Source organism: Ascidia mentula, chromosome 9 (genome assembly GCF_947561715.1).
Source record: "Ascidia mentula chromosome 9, kaAscMent1.1, whole genome shotgun sequence".
In the NCBI taxonomy this organism is placed as follows: domain Eukaryota; kingdom Metazoa; phylum Chordata; class Ascidiacea; order Phlebobranchia; family Ascidiidae; genus Ascidia; species Ascidia mentula.
Genome location: NC_138574.1, coordinates 15,247,772 through 15,270,595, shown reverse-complemented (window position 1 = coordinate 15,270,595; position 22,824 = coordinate 15,247,772). Strand labels below are relative to the sequence as shown.

General features: G+C 37.4%; 5 protein-coding genes across 6 annotated transcripts; 2 read left to right on the top strand and 3 right to left on the bottom strand.

Annotated features, from left to right (window-relative positions):
* Positions 1-461: 461 nt before the first annotated feature.
* LOC145913382 (nondiscriminating glutamyl-tRNA synthetase EARS2, mitochondrial-like) lies at positions 462-3,686 on the bottom strand. Its single transcript, XM_083001014.1, has 11 exons — positions 3,423-3,686; positions 3,083-3,323; positions 2,910-3,017; positions 2,495-2,680; positions 2,234-2,429; positions 1,915-2,088; positions 1,256-1,483; positions 1,079-1,197; positions 891-1,023; positions 738-840; positions 462-675 (listed from the first exon to the last, which is right to left on the bottom strand). Exons 1-11 carry the CDS (start codon positions 3,538-3,540, stop codon positions 659-661), a joined length of 1,623 nt encoding a protein of 540 aa, XP_082857140.1. The 5' UTR covers positions 3,541-3,686; the 3' UTR covers positions 462-658.
* A 1,145-nt stretch (positions 3,687-4,831) lies between these two features.
* On the top strand, positions 4,832-9,517 carry LOC145913621 (calnexin-like). Of its 2 annotated transcripts, XM_083001344.1 has the most exons (14): positions 4,832-4,948; positions 5,023-5,102; positions 5,184-5,318; positions 5,411-5,558; positions 5,714-5,782; positions 5,882-6,084; positions 6,278-6,388; positions 6,547-6,697; positions 7,122-7,316; positions 7,497-7,637; positions 8,220-8,332; positions 8,394-8,472; positions 8,661-8,860; positions 9,080-9,517. In XM_083001344.1, the coding sequence occupies exons 1-14, from the start codon at positions 4,877-4,879 to the stop codon at positions 9,117-9,119; spliced, it is 1,737 nt and encodes a 578-aa protein (XP_082857470.1). In that variant the 5' UTR covers positions 4,832-4,876; the 3' UTR covers positions 9,120-9,517. The 2 variants fall into 2 exon arrangements, with proteins under 2 accessions (XP_082857470.1, XP_082857471.1); XM_083001345.1 differs by lacking the exon at positions 9,080-9,517 and having other exon boundaries at positions 8,394-8,471; positions 8,659-8,795.
* A 119-nt stretch (positions 9,518-9,636) lies between these two features.
* LOC145913623 (uncharacterized) lies at positions 9,637-11,041 on the bottom strand. Its single transcript, XM_083001347.1, has 6 exons — positions 10,862-11,041; positions 10,611-10,807; positions 10,456-10,557; positions 10,259-10,399; positions 10,066-10,192; positions 9,637-9,976 (listed from the first exon to the last, which is right to left on the bottom strand). The coding sequence occupies exons 1-6, from the start codon at positions 11,012-11,014 to the stop codon at positions 9,755-9,757; spliced, it is 942 nt and encodes a 313-aa protein (XP_082857473.1). The 5' UTR covers positions 11,015-11,041; the 3' UTR covers positions 9,637-9,754.
* A 59-nt stretch (positions 11,042-11,100) lies between these two features.
* LOC145913622 (N6-Methyl-AMP deaminase-like) lies at positions 11,101-12,299 on the bottom strand. Its single transcript, XM_083001346.1, has one exon. The coding sequence runs from the start codon at positions 12,234-12,236 to the stop codon at positions 11,190-11,192; it is 1,047 nt and encodes a 348-aa protein (XP_082857472.1). The 5' UTR covers positions 12,237-12,299; the 3' UTR covers positions 11,101-11,189.
* A 568-nt stretch (positions 12,300-12,867) lies between these two features.
* Positions 12,868-20,524, top strand: LOC145913620 (villin-1-like). Its single transcript, XM_083001343.1, has 20 exons — positions 12,868-12,990; positions 13,056-13,130; positions 13,190-13,265; positions 13,337-13,457; positions 13,636-13,855; positions 13,927-14,031; positions 14,145-14,245; positions 15,791-15,869; positions 15,928-16,026; positions 16,207-16,360; positions 16,767-16,867; positions 17,278-17,415; positions 17,553-17,711; positions 17,875-17,981; positions 18,383-18,514; positions 18,570-18,663; positions 18,836-18,973; positions 19,277-19,468; positions 19,605-19,835; positions 19,959-20,524. Exons 1-20 carry the CDS (start codon positions 12,916-12,918, stop codon positions 20,070-20,072), a joined length of 2,511 nt encoding a protein of 836 aa, XP_082857469.1. The 5' UTR covers positions 12,868-12,915; the 3' UTR covers positions 20,073-20,524.
* Positions 20,525-22,824: the final 2,300 nt, after the last annotated feature.

Genomic DNA, 22,824 nt, shown 5'->3' with positions numbered 1-22,824 from the left:
ACATGTTGGCACGCCACTCACAGTAAGTCGTTGTCGTTTACTTCCTTTCACTCGATGCTTCTCAAGTAATCTGAGAATTTCCTAATAATGTTTTGCTGATACTACGACGCCTGTCATAGGAATCTTTACTTTGTGTGGGTTTCTGACGTCATTCACAGATGAATCGATGTTTGTTATAATTTGTAAGTCCATAATTTAGGAAGAAAAAAAACTTAAAATAACTTACTCAACATAACTCGTAATCATTAACAAACTTTACTTCAAAACAAATCTGATTCAATCAACCCAAAAAACCACGACATTCTATTATATCCCACATACAAACAGGGCGGTTTGTTACGTCATATTGATCCTTGTGACAACACGCAAATCAAATGTTGTTTTAACACAAAGCGTCGCCAGTCCCCCGGTAGGGGGTGTTCGCGCCCCAACATATTGATTTTTACTATTGATTTAAATCGGCGAGATTATCATTTCATTATAAACATCTTTAGTTGGCTGACAGTGAAATAACATCAAAGTGAAACTTCATTGTTTTTAATTATTACTAAACAATAACATTGAGCGATGTAAAGAATGAGCTGGAAAATATCACGGGAGGTTTTTCACATTAATCGAATATCATTGATACGGCCTTTCATCTTCACAAAATGTTTTTTCAGGTCAGGGCGTCACCTAAAAATAAAAAGTCTTTATTTCCCAGATTTTACAGGTTAACAACCAGCATATTTTCTTGCCTTGGATTGTCCGGTTTTTTATTATTTGTTTCACAGAATTTAGACGATACAGAGTTTCTTTCTTTCCAAGCATTCTTATTACCTCAAGAAAAGCTGATCCTTCCTAAAGAAAAATCAATAAAAATGTTGCAATTGTAGTCGCTCAATTCCCACCTTGTGGCCAGTCAGGGCCAAACGCAGAAACTTAATAAAGTTTCCAAACTTGTGATTATGTTCCGTTGAAAATGATCGCAAACTTTCAAGAACAGAGGGTAAATCCCCTTCCCAATTAATCCCATGAAGATATCTGTGCAAAATATTAAGTTTTGTTGAAAACAAACTTTTAACTTTCAGCAGAAAACCTTTCCGTGTGTTCCAGAATATTCACAAACAATTGAAACTCGGGTAATGGTTTGAACTTTGGCCTCACCCATAAGTAATCATAATCATCAATAATATCCACAACCTTTTTAATGTGGCCCTGGACAAATAACATTGATTAAGTCACTGCCCCCTGGTGGTTACACGAACAACTTTACCTTTCTTGCATGTAGAATTTCTCGGATATATCGATGAGCTTTTGTGACCTCACAATGATTTGAATGTAGAAGACAATCTATTCCGTACTTCAATTCAATTCTCTCATGAATATTTTTTATCATGCTGTCAAGCAACTTTGTACTGGATGTGGAGATTTGCCGCTCTGTTAAGATCCTGCTGAATTCATCAAGTTTGCTGAAATTAAGACAGGCATCAACTGGAGTGATCTGCAACCGTAAGCAACTTTGAATTATTAAATGTATACAATCCATTATTATGAGTGTAACACAGTACTAATATATAAGTGTGAATAAACAAATGTCATTTAAACAATTAAAGTTAACTTATGAGGGCTGCAGACGGGGTGTATACACGCACTGTTTCGACCTGTAAGGTCTCATCAGTGCAGCTGTTGATGTGGCACTGTGCTAGCTGGTAGACTAGCAGGCACACAGATTTCCACTTTGTGGTACCTTTCGGTCAATCGTCGATATGTTGGGTACCAAACTAGGTACCAATCAACACAGACGAACCATGCTGTATGCCACATCAACAGCTGCACTGATGAGTGTATACACCCTGTCTGCAGCTCTCATTGATTATTATGGCTCTTTTGCACATATAAAGTTAACTTGTTGGAATAAAACAATTATTTTACCTTTTTAGGGTTGAAAGATTTTATCAACATTTCCATCGTTTCTTCCTCATTGTTCGTTCCCACTGGAAAATCTTTTGATATCTGTGGAAACCCTGAACTATGGTCAGCAATAAAGTTAAGTATAGTTGCAGGGGTGTAACCTTGTTGTCTGTACAGTTCAACGAACACATCACTCTGAAATGCAAGTCATATTTACAAGCAACACATACAGTTTATATCCAGTTAAATCTCACTTCAATAAATCCATGCATATTTATTCACAGCAGTTTTTATTTCAGATCACTGTTCACAAAAGTGGAATATTAGCTCAAAGCTCTACCTGTCTCTTTGATAGCTTCGACCTGTCAGGGTTTACGTATAGAGGAAGATGCATGTATTGGGGTGGATTCCAACCCAATTTATTGTAAATCATTTTATGTTTTATTGTTGATTGCAACCATTCCTTTCCTCGGATAATGTGAGTTATTTCCATGAGATGATCGTCAACAACATTTGCAAGGTGGTAGGTTGGGTAGCTACAAACATTTCATTAGGCAGAATTATATCATTTTCTACACAGTGTAAATCAAAGTAAACTGACCCATCAGATTTAAGTATTACTGGATCACCTTCAATATTAGAAATGTCCTGCCTAATGTTCCCACATAAACTGTCATAAATCTGAAAATTTCCTTCCATTAGTTTCAACCGTGTAACATTAGGAACTCCAGCGTTCAAGTGTTGAAGAACCTTATTTGGTGACAAAGTTCTGCACTTGTTGTCATACCTGAAATAGGAATTACATGGAGCATGTAGTTCTTAGTATAACCTATACATATAATAACCTATACATATAATAAAAAAAAGTATAACCTATTTTGTGTGATATGTTAATTTGGATTATCTTTATAGTGATAATCATTAAAGATGTTTGTTTAAAAAACTATTTTCTTAAAAGAAAAACATGCACATTAACAAACCAATACATCATAAATACAAAAATGTTTTTTTTTTACCTTGGATGCTCCTTTCTTCTCAGTTGGTCTTTTTTGAGCAAAGCAAGCCGCTGCTCTGAGCAAAAGCAATGATAGGCAGCCCCACTTTCAACAAGTTCATCAGAATATCTTTGTAAACAAAAATCTTGCTGTACTTTCTGGGCAACAATTGAGCACACAAATATTGTGTTTACTTTTTATAATGATGTAATCGCTTGCTTTGAGTGTAAGGCCCATGGCCTCCACCATGCACGCAGCTCTCATCAGGCACAATTCCCACCCATTCTAAAGTGGAAATTAAGTTGCTTACTGAATCTGGAACCACACGACTTTGATCAGTGTCTTCTATTCTTAAAATAAACTTCCCATTTTTATGAATTCTTGCGAACAGGAAGTTGAACAAAGCAGTTCGCAGCCCACCGATATGCAAATAGCCTAAGAAATAAAAATCAACAATTTATTTTCAGGGTAACAACGCTGTATGCCTCAATCCTACACATGAGTATAAACATTATTTAAAATACTTCATCTTACCCGTGGGTGATGGAGCAAACCTTACCCTAACATCAGCATTGTGATGCAGGTGTCTGCATAGAGTTTTCACTTTTTTTAAACAACATTTAGAAAGCTTTACATTAACAGGGGAGATCATTTCATGCTGCGGAAAAAAGTGAACACAATTTGTTTAAATTTTAATGAACAGCGACAATAAAACACATTTCCGAATATTCCAAGTTGAAACAGCAAATTTAAAGGTCAACAGCACTTCAAAAAGTTTATGGTATTGTAATTGTTCAAGGGTTGATCACTCCCGTTTGTGGTTGCAAGTTAGTGCTTTGTTGCAAATGTTCCTGGAACCTTTGCGATATTCTAGCCGAAGCCTTGAGATATTTTTGAAGACAAAACGTCGAACACTCGCTTTCTTTGGATGAAACTTTCCGCGATGTGAAGTCGTTGACACAGTCCGCAAAACATTCTTCCGTAATTTTGTTGTATGATTGAAGAAATTCTTTAAACTGACGAATTTGGTCGGCTTGGGCCGATTGACCAAATCCCGGCAAAGACATTTTGACAAGTTACAACAATGTGGGCCAAGTTTTCGATTTGGGGGAATTCCTGGTACGTGAAATTTGCAACACATGTTTTTACTACTTATTTTTACGTAAATTATTTAAGCAATTTACGTATAATTATTTAAATTATTGATTAGTTGAATTTGGTTCACAAAATAAAATACGAATAATTTATTTTCGAAGATTGGCTCTGCTGAAATAAACAAATAAAATTTGCACTAAAGTTTATTCGATATTGATTTCATTTCAACTAACAAAAGCTATTGTTTATTAACGTCGTGGTTGTCGGCATAGCTCATTGCGTGATGACAAACGATTGTAATTGAAAGGACAAACGTATTTACAAACATAAGTTCTTTATGTAATTTTAATTAAAATAAAATTTGCGATACAGTTAAATTTATATTTGGTTGTTCCTGAATTTCAGCTCAATTACAGTACAAAAATCGGCAGAGTTTTTATTATTCTATGATTCCATCCTTTTTAAAACCCAAGCAGTATGGTCACGCATGAACAGTTCCGTCCATTCAGAGGCGACCACGCGCAGTTTCGTGCATGGCGGCGGTGTTGAGGATTTTGCTATGGAGCAGCGAATGTTCTGGTAGAATTGAAATTGCTGTTGTGTTTGTTTTTCTATGTTTTTTTTACCTAGTGGAATGTATGTTTAGATCTTAACGAAGTAAACAGAAGTAAATAGTAGATTACTTGATAATATCAGTACGTCGTTATAAACCATGCTTTTTAAATGGTGCTACTGCTGGTTGGTACTTTCAAGTTTTCAACGCAACTAAAATTAGGCTGTGGCTTTGTGATAAATGTCATGTTCGCAATTACTTTATATTGCTATGGCTAATTGAAGGCTATTTCAACAGGTATTTTTAAATTAAATTTGTAGGATTGTAAATTTGTAAAATAATGAAAGTTGGTGTATTTTTACTAACTGTGTTTGTTTTTGGCCTGTGCTGTGCAGAAGAAAATGAAAAACCGGTATGTTTCAAATAGTTTGCTACGAGTCGAAATATATTAGATAGAAATCAAAATATATTTATTTGTTCCGTTAGATTCCAAGTTATTCCACCCCAGTGGCAAAGGGAGATGTTTATATGCAAGAACCATTTGATGCGGATGACGCCATGGAGAGGTAAAAACCATCACATGGGGTTTACTGCTCAAGCATCAATTAATTATCTTACATTTACATAATTTCTTAATTTCATTTTAGTTGGATTTTGTCAAAAGCAACAAAAGATGGAGTTGATTCGGAGATAGCAAAGTATGACGGAAAATGGAAGATCGAAAAAGCCCAGGAGAATGCTCTGGGTGGCGATCTGGGAATGGTTTTAAAAAGCAAAGCCAGGTTATACCAATGTGAAGTGTCTCTGAGATCCATTGCTACTCTTGCACTCCTTCCCTTTGAAGGTTTTTGGTTAAAGTTTTGTTTTCTTACAGGCATCATGCCATTTCCACTTCATTGGACAAACCGTTTATTTTTGATGACAAACCATTTATTTTTCAATATGAAGTAAATTTCCAGACGGGAATCGAGTGCGGGGGTGCTTACATGAAACTACTTACAAAAACTGACGATCTCAATCTTGTAAGTTATTTTTTATGGTTTGTTTTTCGGAATTTATAGTTTAATCATTACGTAAATATTTCAATAGATTTTTAAAGAGGAAAATTAAGATTTTAACAATTGCTGTCATGAGGAATAGGATTTGATTATGTGAAAGTTTAACAAATTTATTACAGGAACAATTCCAGGATAAAACCTCATACACAATCATGTTTGGACCGGACAAATGTGGTGAAGACTATAAGGTAACTTTTCTAGCTTTTGTTTTAGAATTTTCTGCATAAGTCAATTTAAAAACTAAAGTATAATTTATTCATACTAAATTACTATTTTTGTCATTTCAGCTGCATTTTATCTTCCAACACAAAAACCCTAAAACAGGCAAATTTGAGGAAAAACATGCCAAGAAGCCGACAGTTGACATTAAATCGTACTACACAGACAAAGCAACTCACCTTTATACGCTGGTTTTAAATCCAGATAATTCATTCAAGGTTTACATCGATCACACAGAAGTTAACTCTGGGAACTTGTTGACTGACATGAGGTGGGGGTTTCAGAAACTTGATTTAATAAGTACATAGTATTACTGTATGAACCTCTGAGAATCCTATATACATGTCTATTAATCATCGCTCCTATTTTTCTAAAATTGTTTCAAATGCTACAAGAACCTGTTTTGTTACTGTTTGATTTACTTAGCTATGAAGAAACACAAGTTGTAATTATTTTGCTTTCAGTCCTCCGGTAAATCCTCCAAAGGAAATTGAAGATGAAGATGATAAAAAACCCGAGGACTGGGATGAACGAGAGAAAATCCCAGACCCAGATTCTTCCAAACCGGATGATTGGTGAGAAACTGTCTATGGTCACCTGGAAGTTAGTTTTACTTGAACAAAATCCTGCGAAGTCTTGCATATCATTGGTGACTGCGTAGTTGCTCTTTCTGTTTTCAAGCCTATCTGTGTCAAAGGTTTATTCATCATTCGCTAAAGAAAGTTAATTTCAGGGATGAAGATGCTCCCGCTAAGATCGCTGATCCGGATGCAGAGATGCCAGATGGTTGGATGGAAGATGAACCTCTTTATGTGGATGATCCGGATGCAGCTAAACCGGAAGATTGGGATGATGAGATGGATGGAGAGTGGGAAGCTCCCAAGGTGTGTTCTAGTTCATGATGTTAAAACCACAGCATTGGCCTCTTCTTAACATCGATGAACAAATGTTTTAAACTTTTTAAATACAAATTGTCTTTTTTGAAATTAACTAAAATAAAACCAGGAAATCGGCTGTAAAACCACAAGACGCTGTCCTTGTTAAAACATACCAATGTACTTGTAAAGTAATGTGAAATAACATGTAAAGTGGGTGGTGGGAAACATGCTTCCTGCATAAACCGTGGTTGTGGTGTTTGTGTATAGCTTGATTGCTGTTGTACAGGGCTCACTTTTAAAATAGTATTGCCAGTTTGTGTTGTTGTTTTTTGAACAGCATGTTTTTTTACTTCATTTCTCTGTTATAGCATGTTATTTTATGCTGGAACAAAGCAAGAGGTTGTTAATTAATTGATTGTTTTTTATGTAGGTTGACAATCCCAAGTGTAAAGATGGTCCTGGCTGTGGCACTTGGGAGCCCCCGATGATTGCAAATCCTGCTTACAAAGGAAAATGGAGACCACCGATGATCAATAATCCCAATTACAAGGGAATATGGAAACCACGAATGATTCCGAACCCAAACTTCTTTGAAGACCTTGAACCTTTCAAAATGAGTCCCATTGTGAGTTTTCCTTTTTTTGTATGTAGACATAGAAAAATGTTGTTTTAAATATTATCGACATGATTATCTTTGGTTGGAATGTTATCAAACAATTGTAAAAATATTTGCTTTTCTTCAGTTTTTAATAGAATTGTGAATTGTTTTTTGACATGTTTGTATTCAAACTTGTAATGTTTAAAGGGAGCTGTTGGGTTTGAACTTTGGTCGATGAGTGAAGATATTTTGTTCGACAACATCATAATTACTTCAGAAAAACATGTAGCCGATGATTATGCTGAAAAAACATGGAAGCTTAAGAAAGAAGTGCAAGCTGTAAATGAGGTGAGGTTTCCTTTAAGGTTCCTCTAAAAGTCTTCACGACGAGTTTACAAACCTTTCCCAAAACCCCCACCTTAAGTCAATTTCCATATTATGCCCCTCCTAAAATGTGCGAATCTCTCATATGTCACATTTACATGCCATTTGAGTACATGTCATACAAGTACATGCCATATGAGTGCATGTCATACAAGTACATGCCATTTGAGTACATGCTACATAAATTCCTGACTGCTCAGCATGTTCAGAGAATCTTGAAACAACAAGAGAACGAAAGAAACAGAAAATTGAAACGAAGGAAAAAGGTGTTTGCATGACGTAGAAAGGTGTAAGGACTTAAAAGTAATGTTGGTTTTAAATGCAGAAAAATAAGAAGAGAAGAAACAAAACCAAGGTTTTATTTGCATGTTGTTATAGAGTGTGGGGGTTGTTAGTTAGGAGATTGGGTGTTGGTTAGGTGAGAGGGGGAGGGGGTGAGAAGGGGAGGGGGGGGATATGGTAGAAAGGAAAAAAACTTATCCTAAACCACATTTTGCTTATTACTATACATTGACTTCTTTTAACAACAAACTTCTAATATTTTAGCCTGGATTTTTACAAAGCTTGCTAACAGCTACTGAAGAACGGCCATGGTTGTGGATAATCTATGTTCTTGTTGTCGGATTACCTGTTGTCCTTCTCTTTACATTCTGCTGCAGGTAACAACACGATTTTGTTTAATTATCTCGTACTTTCTCCAATGCAACATCTGTTTATTAGTGGAGGTAAAAAGGATGATCCAAAAAAAACGGATGAGCCAACGCCTGACGATCCTCACGAGTCTGAAGATGAAAAAAAGGTGAAACTTAAACTTAACTGCTTTTATTCAGGTAACAAGTCAACGGAGATGTTGTTGGAAAAGACCTTGTTAGTTAACTGTCGTTAGCTATGTAGAATATTGTTATTGTTTGTGGTCTGGTTTATTTATTTGAATTTAACGATATAATTTATTGTTTACATGTATGATATTTTGCTGTTTGTTGACAGGAAAATGAGGAGGGCTCACAAAAAGATGAAAATGAATCTCAAGGTGAAGAGGGGTCGCAAGGAGAAGAGGGATCGCAAGGAGAAGAGGGGTCACAAGGAGAAGAGGATGACGAGGAAGGGGATGGTGAAGGAAAATCCGTCACTAAAGCAGATCTCGAGAAGGAAGAACCAACAGAAGAAGAAGACGGGGGACTTGTCAGGTTGTGATGGAATTTAACTTGCGACAAAACAAACTTTACATGATCAAAAATAATTGGAATTGTGTGAATTTACCAATGTTACGTTTAAAATACACTAGTATTTAATACGAAAAGCTTATGATTAGAGTATGGCACAATGGAATACTGTAGGTGTAGCTGCACCTAAGCTGAAGTTGTGTTGACGATGATGATGTCACTAAAACTGTGATCATTTTGCAGAAGATCTCCCAGAAAACGAAAGCCAAGAGTTCAAGATTGAAAAGATTTTGAACTTCATGAAAATAACCTAATCCCACCCCAGGTCTGACGGGCACTGTGGCCTGGTAACTTGTTTTATAAATTGTTGTGAAACCACATATCAGTCTGTTTGCAAATTTAGAGACACATGAATTTTAATTTGTTAGAAATTTATAGATAGGTTATGTTGTTATGGATGTTGTAGAGTTGTTTAGCTGGGGTTTTGACAGCAGCCTCATTACACAGATCATAGGGACTCTACTGCAGTTATTGTGCACTATGCAAGTAAGTTTTGGCCAAATGTTAAATATCTGACTTAACTGCAGTGATTTGGGAGTTGCCGTTTAAAATCAAACTGAATCAAAGTTTTCCAACGTTCTTGTGTTTGCTGCTCTTAATTCTTCACTTTCGATAAATGTTGCTAAACATTGTATTGTTCATGCTTGTTTGAAATAAACTGGAACCATTTGTGGTGGATAAAATGTTTTTTTTGGATTTACCTTTCAGACAGTTGGTCCAGGTCAAAATATTGCATCCTACGGCAATAAATATTTTTATTGGATCAGGTGATAAATATAAAAATAGCACAGCAGCCTCCGGAGTAAGTGCAGAATATGAATTGTGAACAGTCTAGAAAGCAGCAGGCTTGGAAGGCACTCAGGCGTTTGCTCCATGTAAACTTTCTGAGTTTTCATCGAGTTTCATTTTAACTGGATCTTGCTCCGATGATGGATTGCAATCTTCCTCCGGTTGCTTGGCAACAGTCACTTTATCATCATTTTTCGCAGTTGCAGATTCATTTGCTTCCACTTGATCCAATTTCTCAAGAAAACTTTCCTCCACGTCAAGCTTGCACATCAAGTCTTCAAGCTTCTTTGCCTTTAAACAACAAATTTTGATAATTTTCAGCTAATGCCAAGTAAAAGCAATATATCTCTTTTCAGTAAATTTCAGAGGTCTGTACTAACTTTCCGTTCCTCATTAGCTTGGATCATGTGGTACAAATGTTCGGTCAGGTCTTCTTTCTTCATTGTTTTTCTGTGAAGATCCATTTTAGATTCCACATACTCAGCCTCAGCTTTCACAAAACGCTTCCTGAAACATAGATTATTCATCGAAACTTGTGCACAAAAGATATATGAACATTTTTCAGCAACTTACTGGGCGTTCGCAAAATCGAAACACGCTTCTTCTATTTTGTCTCGAAGAATAGAAACATCGATATTTAACATTTGATCAAGTTTCCCCAATTCATCTTGGATCTTTATAAGTTTGTGAGATTCAGCAAAAGCTTTCTTCTTTCTATGTATGAGAATGATAAATATTTTCACAGCACTTGATTTGTCAATTTATTTCACCTTTCTGCAATTTCTTTAGCAAGCAACGCTTTCTTTTTTCTGTTTTTTTCTTCCATTTGTTTTTGCCTCAAATGAACTTCCTCCAGTTTAAGCTTTTCTTTCCTGAAGCAAATAATAATTAATTTATTTGTCGTTTATTTTTGTGGAAAACTTACTCTCGAATCTCTTCATCCTCGAGCAAAATATTTTTTTCTGGCACAATGGAAACTTGTTTGTCTTCTATAGGTTTTGACTCCGCTGTTGTTTTTTCTTCTATTTTTTTTTCTTCATTTTTATTTTTTGCGGGTTGTAACAGCAAAGCACCACTAAGATTTCCACAATCTGTTGGTTTTGCTGTCACTTCTTGTTTAACCTGTGAAAATAACAGTATTTGCACTAAATACTTTTTACAGCAATGAAAAAGTACCTTCTGAGATGATCGTTTAATGCTGCTGCCAGATTTTGAAGCTTTTCTTTGAACAGTTTTATTTTCCATTCTTGGTTGTTTTAGTTTCTTCTGGGGTGAGCCATTTTTCATTCTCTCCAAATCTGCATCTGTAAACCCAACCCAGTCTGCCATGCTTTTACATTGAACCTAGCACCTTCAAACATAATAAAATGAACTTGTTAAAAGAACTAAAAACGAAATCTCATTATAGTTGTTATGTCAAGCCCACGAGGTTTAAGTGGAAAGCAGAATTTTGAGTTAAAATTTGTTTCAAGAGATGTGATTGGAAAACCAAGTTGCAGAATGATTAATATTGGAGTAAAGAATGTTTTGCTTCATGAAATGTTTGACGTAATGATTGCTTTGTGTTTTTATCAGCAAACACATGTTCAACGGATTCACACGCAAGCTCAAATAGTTGAGGTTGGGAGTACTTCAAGGCAGATGCAGCAAGCATGTATTCCTGTGATAGGCTTGTAGAAAATATTCCCTTATCATCAGTGCTTATTAAACAAGGATGTTGCCATTTACTCCAAGTTGTAAGATGATGTTTGCAATGATCAGCTGGGCTTGTTTGAGTCTTGATGTTGGAGGACATACAAATTTCCAGTGGGATTTGATTTTCAAAAACATATTCCACAAAACTTTTATCTTCTTCAATATAAGTCCCATGTCCAATCCTGTCAGGTAGGGCTGCCATCAGCTTTAAATTGTCCTTTAAACAACCTGGTACCTCTGCTGCATGAATACTAAGTTTAAATCCAGATTTTCTTGCCAGCTGCAAAGGAGCAAGAAAATCTTCAACATTTCCTTTATGAGGATTTCCGCTAAAGTCAATGCCAACTATTTTTTCTGTGGATAACTTGAACTCTTCAGCCAGTTTCAATGTTTCAAAACAATTTTTAACATTTTGTCCGCGATCAAATGAAGGTAAAAGCTTAACAACAATTGGGTTCTTTTGATGCAAGTTTTCATATTCATATTCTTTGATACCTGCCAGCACACTTTCGATGTAAGATCTTTTCATCAAACCCGTTGAATGATTATCACGTGGTGTACTTCTGAGCTCTAAATACAAAACTCCGTCAGCAGCAAAATCATGAATTACATCTTTTGTGACTTGCTTTATAGTTTCTGCATCATCAACAATTTCGTGCAACAAACGAAACATTTCAAAGCATTCTGCCATTGTCCGTTTATCTTCTTTTCCAATCATAACTTCTGCGGCATCTTTATTCAACACTTTTTTATTTACAAGCAACTTCTGAAGAGTTTTGCCACTCAGTGAACCTCCAAGATGAGCGTGAAGTTCAACTTTAGGAAGTTTTTTGCAAAAATTTAAATCAACTTCCATATTCTACTGAAATTACTTAACCTCAAATTATTACTATTAACAAGATCGCCTTCAAAATACCCACACCCCACACGCACCTAATGTTTATATGATGACGTTTCACCATGGCTGAATGATTTTACGCAACTGACTTGTGTTACTTCGACCGTAAAATATAATTTGTGAAGAAAATTTGATTCTGAATTGCTATATTTTACACATTTTGCTGCTGGGTTTACTGAAGTGCATAACGCTAAGCAACTAGAACTCTATTACTTTAAAACCCGTGGAATACCATGATGATTTCTTGCCTTCGGCCATTTTAGATTAGACATGTTGCTCGTGAAATACTTAAAAAAAAAAAAAAAACCTTTCCCTAAAAGGTAAATTGAGTCGTCATTCTTGAGCAAATCTTTGTTACCCCCCAAATTAGTTGTTTTTGCCGTTTCGTTCTTACCCGAAGGTGGCGCTCCAGATACGAAACCGATTATGACGTATTGTTTACATTTGCCTTTTTCGTTCGTGCGGCACGTGTGCAATCCCAGCAACCATTTCTTGCATTTGTACCCTGGCAAGTCAGGTGGTTGCGGTTAAACAGGACTGTCGTTACACTCTTCACAATTTTTGTTGAGATTAAATTGCATTGTTTTTTAGCTGTAGTTTTGGAGTTGTTTAATAAGTTAATTGCAAAGCGAAAGTGATGGCCCAGCAAATATTCCACCCTGAATTTGATAAAGCTGGTAAAGCTGAAGGTCTACAAATATGGAGAATTGAGGTATCTATTTTACATGGATGTAAAATTTTTAGTGTTCTTTTTGCAAAACCTTTTACCGTTTTCAGAACATGGAAGTTGTTCCCATTCCAAAGAAATCATATGGAAGTTTTTTCGCTGGGGATGCATACATCATCTTGCAGGTAAATTAATGTGATAAATATTTTTTTTGTCAGGATTCATTCATTTCAATTCATTTTAGTCCAAGAAAGTTGGTTCTGGATTTTCGTTCAACCTCCACTTTTGGCTTGGGAACAATTCAAGCCAGGATGAACAAGGTTTGGAACAAAACCTGTTCAATTATGGAAGTTTCTGTTTTCCGCTAAAACATGAAATTTTAATTAATTAGGTGCTGCTGCGATGCTTACAACTCAACTAGACGACTATTTGGGAGGTGACCCGGTCCAATACCGTGAAACACAAGGCAATGAATCAGAAATGTTTAAAGGATATTTCAAATCTGGAATTGTGTAAGTTTATTTAAATATTTCAAATTTTAGGTTTTAATGTTGTTGTTTTTTTAAACCTGGAAACTTTACGCTAGAAGAACAGTTTTTAAAAAAATAAAAATTGTTTTTTTGTTTGGGTATTTCACTGTTTTAGTTTAGCAGTTCCTCATTCTACATTATTTGCAATAAACTTTTCCAGCTACCAGAAGGGTGGAGTGGCTTCTGGATTCAAGCATGTTGAAACCAATCAATATGACGTCAAGAGGTTGCTCCATGTCAAAGGAAGAAAAACTGTTTCAGCAACTGAGGTTGAATTTGCTTGGGAGTCCTTCAACTTGGGCGATGTATTCCTCGTTGACCTTGGAAAGGTTATTCTGCAATGGAATGGTCCAGAAAGCAATAGACTTGAAAGGCTTAAGGTTGGATAACTAGACAAGTTTTATTTGCAAGCTTGTCTGTAACCACCGGAGTAACAGCATGTCATCTGCAGGGCACAGTTCTGGCCAAAGAAATTCGTGACCGTGAAAGGGGTGGGCGTGCCCAAGTTATGGTCATCGATGGAGAGAATGAACGTGGACATGGAAAAGCTTTTGATGTAAATAATCATATTAAAACATTTTGATGTGTTACTGTCATATGTATTTATTTGACCAAATTTTCTGGCTTTTAGTTTTTTTCTGCGAAGTATAAATATTATGTTGTTTGCAGGCTCTTGTAAAAATTCTTGGCAACAAACCAAAGAATATCAACCCAGCAACTTCTGATGAAAAGGCTTCCAGGACAAGACTTGCACAGCTGAAACTTTTCCAGTGAGTAAAAATTTTGTCTGTGATAAGTTGGCGATACCCCTATTTTATAAATTTTTTTTGTGCAAACAAATGTGGCTCAATTTAAATTTCACATCTCCTTTCATACTGGCCACAAAACAAACAATTAGTTAATAATTGTCAGTTTTTGCTGAGATATGTTTGCCCAAAACTCTTCCGGTTTAATTGCAGTGAAATGTCAAACAATTATTCATTGGTGTGTTTTACTTTTCTCGGACATAAGCTTGAGAATAATCACTTCCTTCCACGATCACCAGTAAAACCTTGCAGAGATTCCACTCAGAATTTAGAGGGATTGTTGTGACCGCTTTCAAATTTTGTTTATGGCCATTATATGTATGGGTTTATTTTAACCATCAAACCTGAGTTTGTTGTTATTCATGTTCATACATAATTTATGTTCAAACCCCCTTTGTTAAAACATGTGCAAGGTGGAAAACCTCTTTAGCAGGGAATGTTTAAAAATGCGGTTGCAAAAGTCAGCTTTTCTATAATTAATTTGGGGTGTACAATAAGGCATATGTCAAGCGACCAATCAATCAGCGCCTGGTTAATATTTCATGTCAGGCAAAGCAAACCTATAGGTTTGTTTTTAATTGATATTTCCCATTAGCTTGTGCGTGGTCAAACCATTGTTTACGGCGTAAAGAGAGGGCAATTAAGAGATTTACATCTGCCACAGTTTCCTGTCATGAAAATTTACCAATCTAAATAAATAGCCTTGTCTAATGGATTGGCGCATTGTCCATTTCGTTACAAAACGAACATTAGCATCGTGCGCGTTCGGCCATGATTTTGTGTAGGTTGGAATGGCACACTGGGTTTAACATGCGAGCAAATGGTTGAAGCAACCACTATATTTTGCCACTTAATGGGATGAACCTACTTAAGTATCCACTTCTCAAACTCTTCAAGACTTTCGGAGTAACGTTGAAGCCAACGTCGTGGGATAGAAACACAGAAAACTTCGTAATTTTACTTCAACGTTTATTCCGGAATTATGCCTAAAATTTCTACTGCAAGCAACACTCCTGTTTACACGTTGTTTAAATCAATATTTGCCCACAGAGACGCGAAATAATGGTCGTATTCTTTTCAATATTTGTTGGTAAGAATCGACCATTGTGACGCAATATTATAGAAAGCCGATTGTTGACTGAGCAGCTTTATTCCACAGCCACTAACCATTTACCGTTTTGCTATCAAGGATTGAACCTAACGGGTTTGTAGCAACTTTCTGTTAATATTGGTGTCAAGCCAAGCATATTTTGCTGGATGAACTTACATTACTACGTGTTACTATTTGAACGCATGAAACTTTAATATTAAACAATGCATGAAATGGTGGGGAATGCCTTTATTGCTTGAACCTTGCTATATGGATTGCATGGTTCCAAAGAGAATTAAAAAAAAATTTGGAGTATTAAGATAAAGCGGCCACGAAATTAAAAATACAACTTCAACCTTTTAAGGGACTTCGCAAATTGTTACGTTTTGACACATCACTAAACTGTTCAATATTTTCAGTGTTTCCGATCAATCTGGTCAACTCACAGTGCAGGAGATTGCAACCAAACCACTTACACAGGACCTACTCAACCATGACGTAACACACTTATTACTTTTATACATTTTCCCCACTTATAATTACCATCCCTGTGTAGGATTGTTACATCCTGGATCAGGGGGGCAGCAAGGTTTACGTGTGGAAGGGAAAAGGAGCGAGCCAGGAGGAAAGAAGTGGTTCCATGTCCAGGGCCCTGGTGAGTCATAGTTAGGCCTGACATTTCATCCAATGAGGGGTGGGGTTTGCTTTATATTGCCCCAGACACCATGTGTTACGTCATCACATCACAAATACTCAGTTGAAAAACTTCACCTGTGGCTATCAACAAAAGACTTTCCCGAGAATGTTTGAACAACATTTCTCTTGTTTTTTCCAGGGTTACATGCAAGCCAAAGGTTACTCCCACCACACACAAGTTGAAACAGTCCCGGATGGAGCCGAATCCGCAATGTTTAGAACTCTGTTCAAAAACTGGAAATCAAAATTCGATGCAGTTGGCAGGGGCTCAACGTACAGCCGTGGAAAAATTGGTAATTACTTTTCTCTCCTGGTTAATGTTTGACAATACCTTGTTTAATCCCCACACGAATGTTCGACGTTTTAAGATTTTTTTACTTGTTTTTAGCCTCAGTCTTACACGCGTCAACTATTTCCCCGAAACTCCCCGAAAGCTTAAATATTGTTCACGAAATTTAACGCTTGATTTTTTGGCCAAATAAACTGCTGTTACTAAATTTAGCATTTCGTTCCTCGCTTTCCAATCACGCCTTGGTCGCGTTCTTCCTTTTTTATTACATCACAATGTAAACTTAGGGTGTGGTAGTCGCAGTATGCCCATATATGGGGCTGTGAGTATGCATTGCCGGGCGGTATAATTGTGTGCATACGGTGTTAATGATCAACCTGCCATCACTGAGCTTTCCATTCACATTCCAGCTAATGTGAAACAAGTAAAGTTTGACGCAACTTCCATGCATGCTCAGCCCAATGTGGCAGCACAGGAAAGGATGGTAGATGATGGGAGTGGAGATATTGAGGTAAGTTGTCACTTGGGTTTAAACACTTCCATCACGTAAAGGTTCATACTTAGTGTTAAACCGATGGCACTTATCCTTCCTACATCCATGATTGAAACCCTCCACCCCATTACTTTGTGATGAAAATCGCTTCATTAATAAACCATGAAACTGCCACAAAACGGCTTCAGAACTTTTTTTAAAGTTTTAAAGCTTTCGCCTTTTCTGTCCTTTTCAACAATTTTGTTGATGAACCATTAAGGTTCATAACATTTTGCATGGGGATTTGGAATAGACTTCATTTATTTGAAATGGAACTGAATAAGCAGTGCCCATATTGGAGTGTGACATATCCAGTATTATGGCAATGTCGTAACATAACCCATAGAAGTGTTTTTTCGATGGAAATGTGACAAAACTTTCCGTTCCAGATTTGGAGAATTGAAGACAATGAAATGGTGGAAGTTGACAAATCGACGTACGGTCAATTCTACGGTGGTGATTGTTACCTCATTCTCTACACTTACTTCAACAGTACCAGAAAGAATTACATCATTTACTTCTGGCAGGTTGGTTTCTCAAATAATTCGCCCACGTTCCGTTCGACTCGACCACGAACAACGGCGTGAATAATTCAAACTGTTTGCTCTTCGTCGACTTCCAATCAATAATTTATGAACGTTAAGTCGCACTTGTGTGCTCGCAGGGTCGTCACGCCTCCAAAGACGAGATTGCCGCTTCCGCCTTCCAGGCTGTGGCGTTGGACGACAAATATGACGGGGCTCCAGTTCAAGTTCGTGTTGTTATGGGGAAAGAACCCAAACATTTCATGTCGATGTTTAAAGGAAAACTTCTCATTTTCGAAGTGGGTGAAAAAGCCCCTGTGTTCTCATTATATTGATTTCTTGTAATATTTCTTCTGCTTCACAAACCGTTTCACCTTTAAGCCCAGAAAGAGAAACTAGATTTAAATCTTAGAAAAAAAACACGATTTTTTGTTTGGAGTAAAAACGTTTCTCTTTTTTTAGGGCGGGACTTCCCGTGAAGGCGGCCAATCAGAGGACGCCCCAGTCCGTTTATTCCAAGTCCGTGGAACAAATGAGTTCAACACGAAAGCTATTGAGGTTCCAGCGAGGTAAGAATACTGGGATCACAATATGATCAATGTTGGAATATTGAGGATGTTTTGTTCAATGTGTGATGACCAGTTGATATTTGCGCCCTGTAGTCGGGACTTCTCGCACTTCTTCCAATGGAGCCAATAATATGTCATAAGGCTCCTTTGCTTATGTGTGATTTTTATTGCGGCACGGAGCCTAACGGCACGATTGGTTTTAACAACCAACGTGCAGCTTTTGCGTGGCCATAGTGTTTCCACTTAAATTTCTCAGTATGGTGACCAACAGATGCCGGTGATTCTATAACCGCTACAAAGTTGCCCGAAGGTTTGGCCGGCAAGATGGTTCATAATCACTAACCTAAGCAGAGGTCATCTGTCCAGAAAACTTCTCTAAAAACTTCACTTTTTTACACCAGAGCTTCCTCTCTGAATTCGAACGATGTGTTTCTGTTCAAAACCCCGAGGGAAATGTGGATGTGGTGTGGGAAGGGTTGTAGTGGAGATGAGAGGGAGATGGGGAAACTTGTTGCTCCTTTTATATCAAAGCGGTGAGTTTGTGTGGAAAGGGTTGGGAGGAAGTTTGCAACCCTCTGTGGTTTTCAGGGATCTTGAGACGATCTCGGAAGGAAACGAAAGCATGGAGTTCTGGGCGTCACTTGGCGGAAAAATACCGTACGCTGATTCTCCGAAACTTCAAGTAACAAATCTTATTAATCAAGTCTGTTTGCGTGTGGAGTTTGTGAAGAGTTCACATAATCTTTCAACACACTTTAAAAAAAAATTCAGTTTGATTCAGAAGATAATGTTTTACGTCACAAATATGAAATGTTGTTGCGTCACAAATATGAAATGTTGTTGTTTTCTTGCAGGAGGAAAGCGGAAGTGACGAACCTCGTTTGTTCGAATGTTCCAACGCTTCCGGTAATTTTAAGTGTGAGGAAGTGTATAACTTCTCACAAGAAGATCTGGACGAGGATGACGTCATGCTCATTGACGCCGGAACAGAAGTATGACGTCACGTTGGTTTATTTCGATTTATAATCACAACCAGGGTGTCGATTTATGCCTTTTTCTCCATTCTAAGTGTTCGACACGCGACGCCACTGTTCGACACGGGCAGCGCGAATAAATGTTAGTTACCGGTATGCAGTATCACGAACAGATCAACGCTATTGTTATCTACAAATGTCCATAAATTGAATTACTATAATAACTTAATTAAGCCTTAACATCCAGACGTGGATTGATTTAGTTTTTAACATGTTGTCTTAATTTGATGAAGTTTTTATCAACCCTCAACCTTCACTCAGATCTACTTGTGGATTGGGAAGGGAGCGAACGACCAAGAGAAGAAGGAATCTGTTGTAACCGCACTTAACTATCTCAAGACTGACCCTACGGGATCCAGAGACCCGCACACTCCAATCATCACGGTGAAGCAGGGATTCGAACCACCGACCTTCACGGGATGGTTTCTTGCCTGGGATCCTTCAAAGTGGAGTGTAAGTTGGAACAGAATATTACAGGGAAAAACCCTTGTCATAAATTCTTGCTTTTATTTCTTTGTGTGAACAAAACATCGAATCCTTTCAACAATATCCGCATTTCATGTTGAAAAATGCCCTCAAATTTTTCCAGAACAACAAATCTTACGAAGAATTGAAACAAGAACTTGGTGGGGAGGACGACCTTTTCGATTCCGTCATCGCTTCCGCGGTTCCAAAACCAGCGGTTGTCAATGGCAACAGCGCCCCAAAGATCGGTGGGGGCGTGGTAAACGATTTCGGGAGTTTCCCTACTTACGACTACGACCAACTGAAGGGGGAGAATGACGAAATGCCGTCCGATGTCGTCATCACCAGGAAAGAGGTGGGGGTTGGGGGTCTGTGTTAAAACTAATCAATAATTCAAGTTGTGATTGTTTGGTGTCAGTGGAGAACCGGTGTGAGGTAATTATTCTTATCCCACTGATAACTTGAATATTTTCTCCAGATGCATTTGAGCGATGCAGAATTCCAGATGATATTCGGAATGAACAAACTTGATTTCGCATCGAAACCAGGATGGAAACAAACCTCTCTCAAGAAAGCTAAAGGACTTTTCTAATAAGAAGCTGCTCAAAAATTGTAAATAAAAACTTATTCAACGGAAAGAACCCCCCTCATCCGGTTAATAACGATCATTGTAACAAAACAACTGTGGCAAACAATTGTATTGTGACGTAAAAATCTGCTTACTGTGACGGAAAAAACGACTGTGACGTATTTATGTGGGGGGTTTGATTGCAACGGCCGAGCCATGTACATAATAATTTGTATTGTTTCTTAATCTTGCACTCTATTTTGTAGAATGTCGATCGTGTAATTTTCTGGTACCCGCGTACTTTTAATTTCAAACATTTTTCGCCCTCATGCGGCCAGCCTGTCCGGGTATGTTCCAACGCTGGATGTCGCTGTGTGTCCGTGTGTGTATTTATGTGTGAGCACTTTCAATGTAATCGGTTTCAATCAACGCGTGATTTTAACATATTTTACGAAATAAATCTTCAGAATAACGTGGTTTGTCTGATAATTACAATAATACAAAGATGTTTGAATTAATTAGGAATGGGTTTGCGCTGATTGGTTGAACCACTTTGCGCTGATTGGTTAAAAACGATGAAAAACATTCGTATCTTCATTCGGTCGAAACATGTGCGAAGAAATCTCTCAAATCAGGAATTTGTCGCATAAACTTTACTCGCCTGAGGTTTCTGGGTTCGGTTTCCTCCGTTTAGAAACGTCATACCGTGGAATGTCGATCACATCATGTTTAAGCGTGTTTAGAAAGGCTTACGATGGTTTGGATTAAAAAGAGATACTTGAACGACCCCAAGTGAACTTTATAGTTTTACAATCGGCAATAAAACAGTTGCATTGCAGCAGAGCCCGCCACATGCAACAACTTGTTGTCGTGTTTAGCATTGAATAGTTTGAAAGATTGAGGTCTGTTACCAACAAGTTTTGAAGAAATATTTCGGCTTTTTTGCATCCAGTGAAAATGATATTGATTTGGGCGGTGGTGATCCCAGGAGTCTGCCTGGTATTTTGTTCAGCCGGTGGGTTTTACCTCATTCAAAAGTTAAGGCAATTCTCTGCCTTCCCTTATGTTAACGTCAGTTAAACTAGTTGGAATATTTCAAATCCGCCTCAGTTCCTATTGTGGATACAGGGATGTTATCATCGGTTTGTCTCTGGTTAGTGATCGGGATAGCGATAAAAACATCAACATTTAATCAAATAAGTTGCGCAACATGAGCTCTTCCTATGACATGTTGTTAACCGGCTTCAAAACCCCAGATTTCCATTAAAAATGTTTTAAACCTCCGCAGCGAGGTATCAGGATGGGTGCTTCCCCAGATCTTTGGTTCGTTCCCGTTGCGGACTTTCTCAAACCGAAGCTGAATGCAACAAAGATCCAGATTGCTGTTATGACGTAACAAACACTCCCCATTGTTACCTGAAGGCTCGTGGAATCCTTGCTATGGAGGGTAGAATTGTTGAATGGATTGAAATGACGACAGAAGCTAGATGCCATGGAGACGAAATCAAGGTAATCCTGAAATTATGTTCTTATTAATTTGAAATAAATTTACGCAAAAAAAATTTAAAAGTAGAATAAGAAAAACACACAGAATTGAGTTGCAGCATTGGAAGTTGCATTTGGCCGCGATTCGACTTAAACAGCTAGGTGTCGCTCATTTGTGTACGTTAATAGGTGATCCACGAATGCCTCAAGGACGGAGTTGTTCTGTGCAAATTGATCAACAAAATTGCTGATAATCCGGTCAAGGTCATCAACCACGAGGTGATCAACTTGTTTGGAACCACAGTAACTTCTGCTTATGCGATATTCCTTCCCTTGCTTGTGATTTCCAGCGCAATTAACCAACTTTAAGTTTTTAATTCTTTGCCAGAAAATTCCTTCTAAGATGGTGGAAAATATTGAAATATTCCTTGAGGCCGCGGAAAACTACGGAGTCTCAAAATCCGATTTGTTTCAGGTAAAAATAATTCTCGTTAATCCAGGGTGGCACAAACCGCGGTCCGAACGACACACCAGAATATTCCTAACTCTTCATTGTTTTTTATATGACTTTTTATAAGTTTTTTTTGTGTATACACGAATAATGTTTTAACTTTGTTTAAACTTACAGACCAGCGACTTGATGGAAAGCAGGAATGTTGGGAAGGTTGTCGATAGTTTGGTTGCGTTGAAGGAGTTGTCAGGTGACCGTGGTTTTATTCCATCCCTCATCGTGTAACTGATGACGCAACTTGTGTGAATATAACTGATGACGCAACTTGTGTGAATATAACTGATGACGTTACAATGTCTTGTGTGAATTCTTACTGATCCGAAATGAATATGTCATTGTTGTTTGTGTCGATCATAACATACATGGCTACTTTTTCCGGTGTAATGTATTTTATGTTTCGAATAAATAAAAATATTGTTGTCTCTCAAAATGCAAGAATGAAAACAGATGAAATGTTTTTCTGCGTTTGTTCACTAAGAAAAAAAATATTTAAATTAAATTTAAAAAAAAACTTCGCGGGAAAACCAATCCAATTCCATCACCTTATCTCCCGTCACGCATGACTTCGTTCAATTGTTACGTCACAATCAATCAGGATCGGCGCTTCTCTTGCACGCGTTCGAATTCGAGAACATTCATTTGGGAAAGAAGCTGATGGAGTGCGGACACAAGGGGAAGGTAAGAATCGCGACTGTTTGTTATTGAAAAGGTTTTGCAATAAGAAAGAAATATCTCGCTTAGTTTCAGTTTTAATCCGGTGATGCAACAAGAGTTGTTGAA

Excerpts from the sequence above, each read along its gene's own strand:
- LOC145913382 (XM_083001014.1), bottom strand. The coding sequence starts at position 3,540 with ATGATCTCCCCTGTTAATGTAAAGCTTTCTAAATGTTGTTTAAAAAAA. Across the intron at positions 1,198-1,255 it reads AAATTCTACATGCAAGAAAG|GGCCACATTAAAAAGGTTGT; the intron begins GTAAAGTTGTTC and ends TTATTTGTCCAG. Across the intron at positions 841-890 it reads TGGCCCTGACTGGCCACAAG|GAAGGATCAGCTTTTCTTGA; the intron begins GTGGGAATTGAG and ends ATTTTTCTTTAG.
- LOC145913621 (XM_083001344.1), top strand. The coding sequence starts at position 4,877 with ATGAAAGTTGGTGTATTTTTACTAACTGTGTTTGTTTTTGGCCTGTGC. Across the intron at positions 5,319-5,410 it reads GTTTTAAAAAGCAAAGCCAG|GCATCATGCCATTTCCACTT; the intron begins GTTATACCAATG and ends GTTTTCTTACAG. Across the intron at positions 7,638-8,219 it reads AAGTGCAAGCTGTAAATGAG|CCTGGATTTTTACAAAGCTT; the intron begins GTGAGGTTTCCT and ends CTAATATTTTAG.
- LOC145913622 (XM_083001346.1), bottom strand. The coding sequence starts at position 12,236 with ATGGAAGTTGATTTAAATTTTTGCAAAAAACTTCCTAAAGTTGAACTT.
- LOC145913623 (XM_083001347.1), bottom strand. The coding sequence starts at position 11,014 with ATGGCAGACTGGGTTGGGTTTACAGATGCAGATTTGGAGAGAATGAAA. Across the intron at positions 10,808-10,861 it reads TTAAACGATCATCTCAGAAG|GTTAAACAAGAAGTGACAGC; the intron begins GTACTTTTTCAT and ends TTATTTTCACAG. Across the intron at positions 10,400-10,455 it reads GCTAAAGAAATTGCAGAAAG|AAAGAAGAAAGCTTTTGCTG; the intron begins GTGAAATAAATT and ends TCTCATACATAG.
- LOC145913620 (XM_083001343.1), top strand. The coding sequence starts at position 12,916 with ATGGCCCAGCAAATATTCCACCCTGAATTTGATAAAGCTGGTAAAGCT. Across the intron at positions 13,266-13,336 it reads TTCAAGCCAGGATGAACAAG|GTGCTGCTGCGATGCTTACA; the intron begins GTTTGGAACAAA and ends TTAATTAATTAG. Across the intron at positions 14,246-15,790 it reads GCACAGCTGAAACTTTTCCA|TGTTTCCGATCAATCTGGTC; the intron begins GTGAGTAAAAAT and ends CAATATTTTCAG.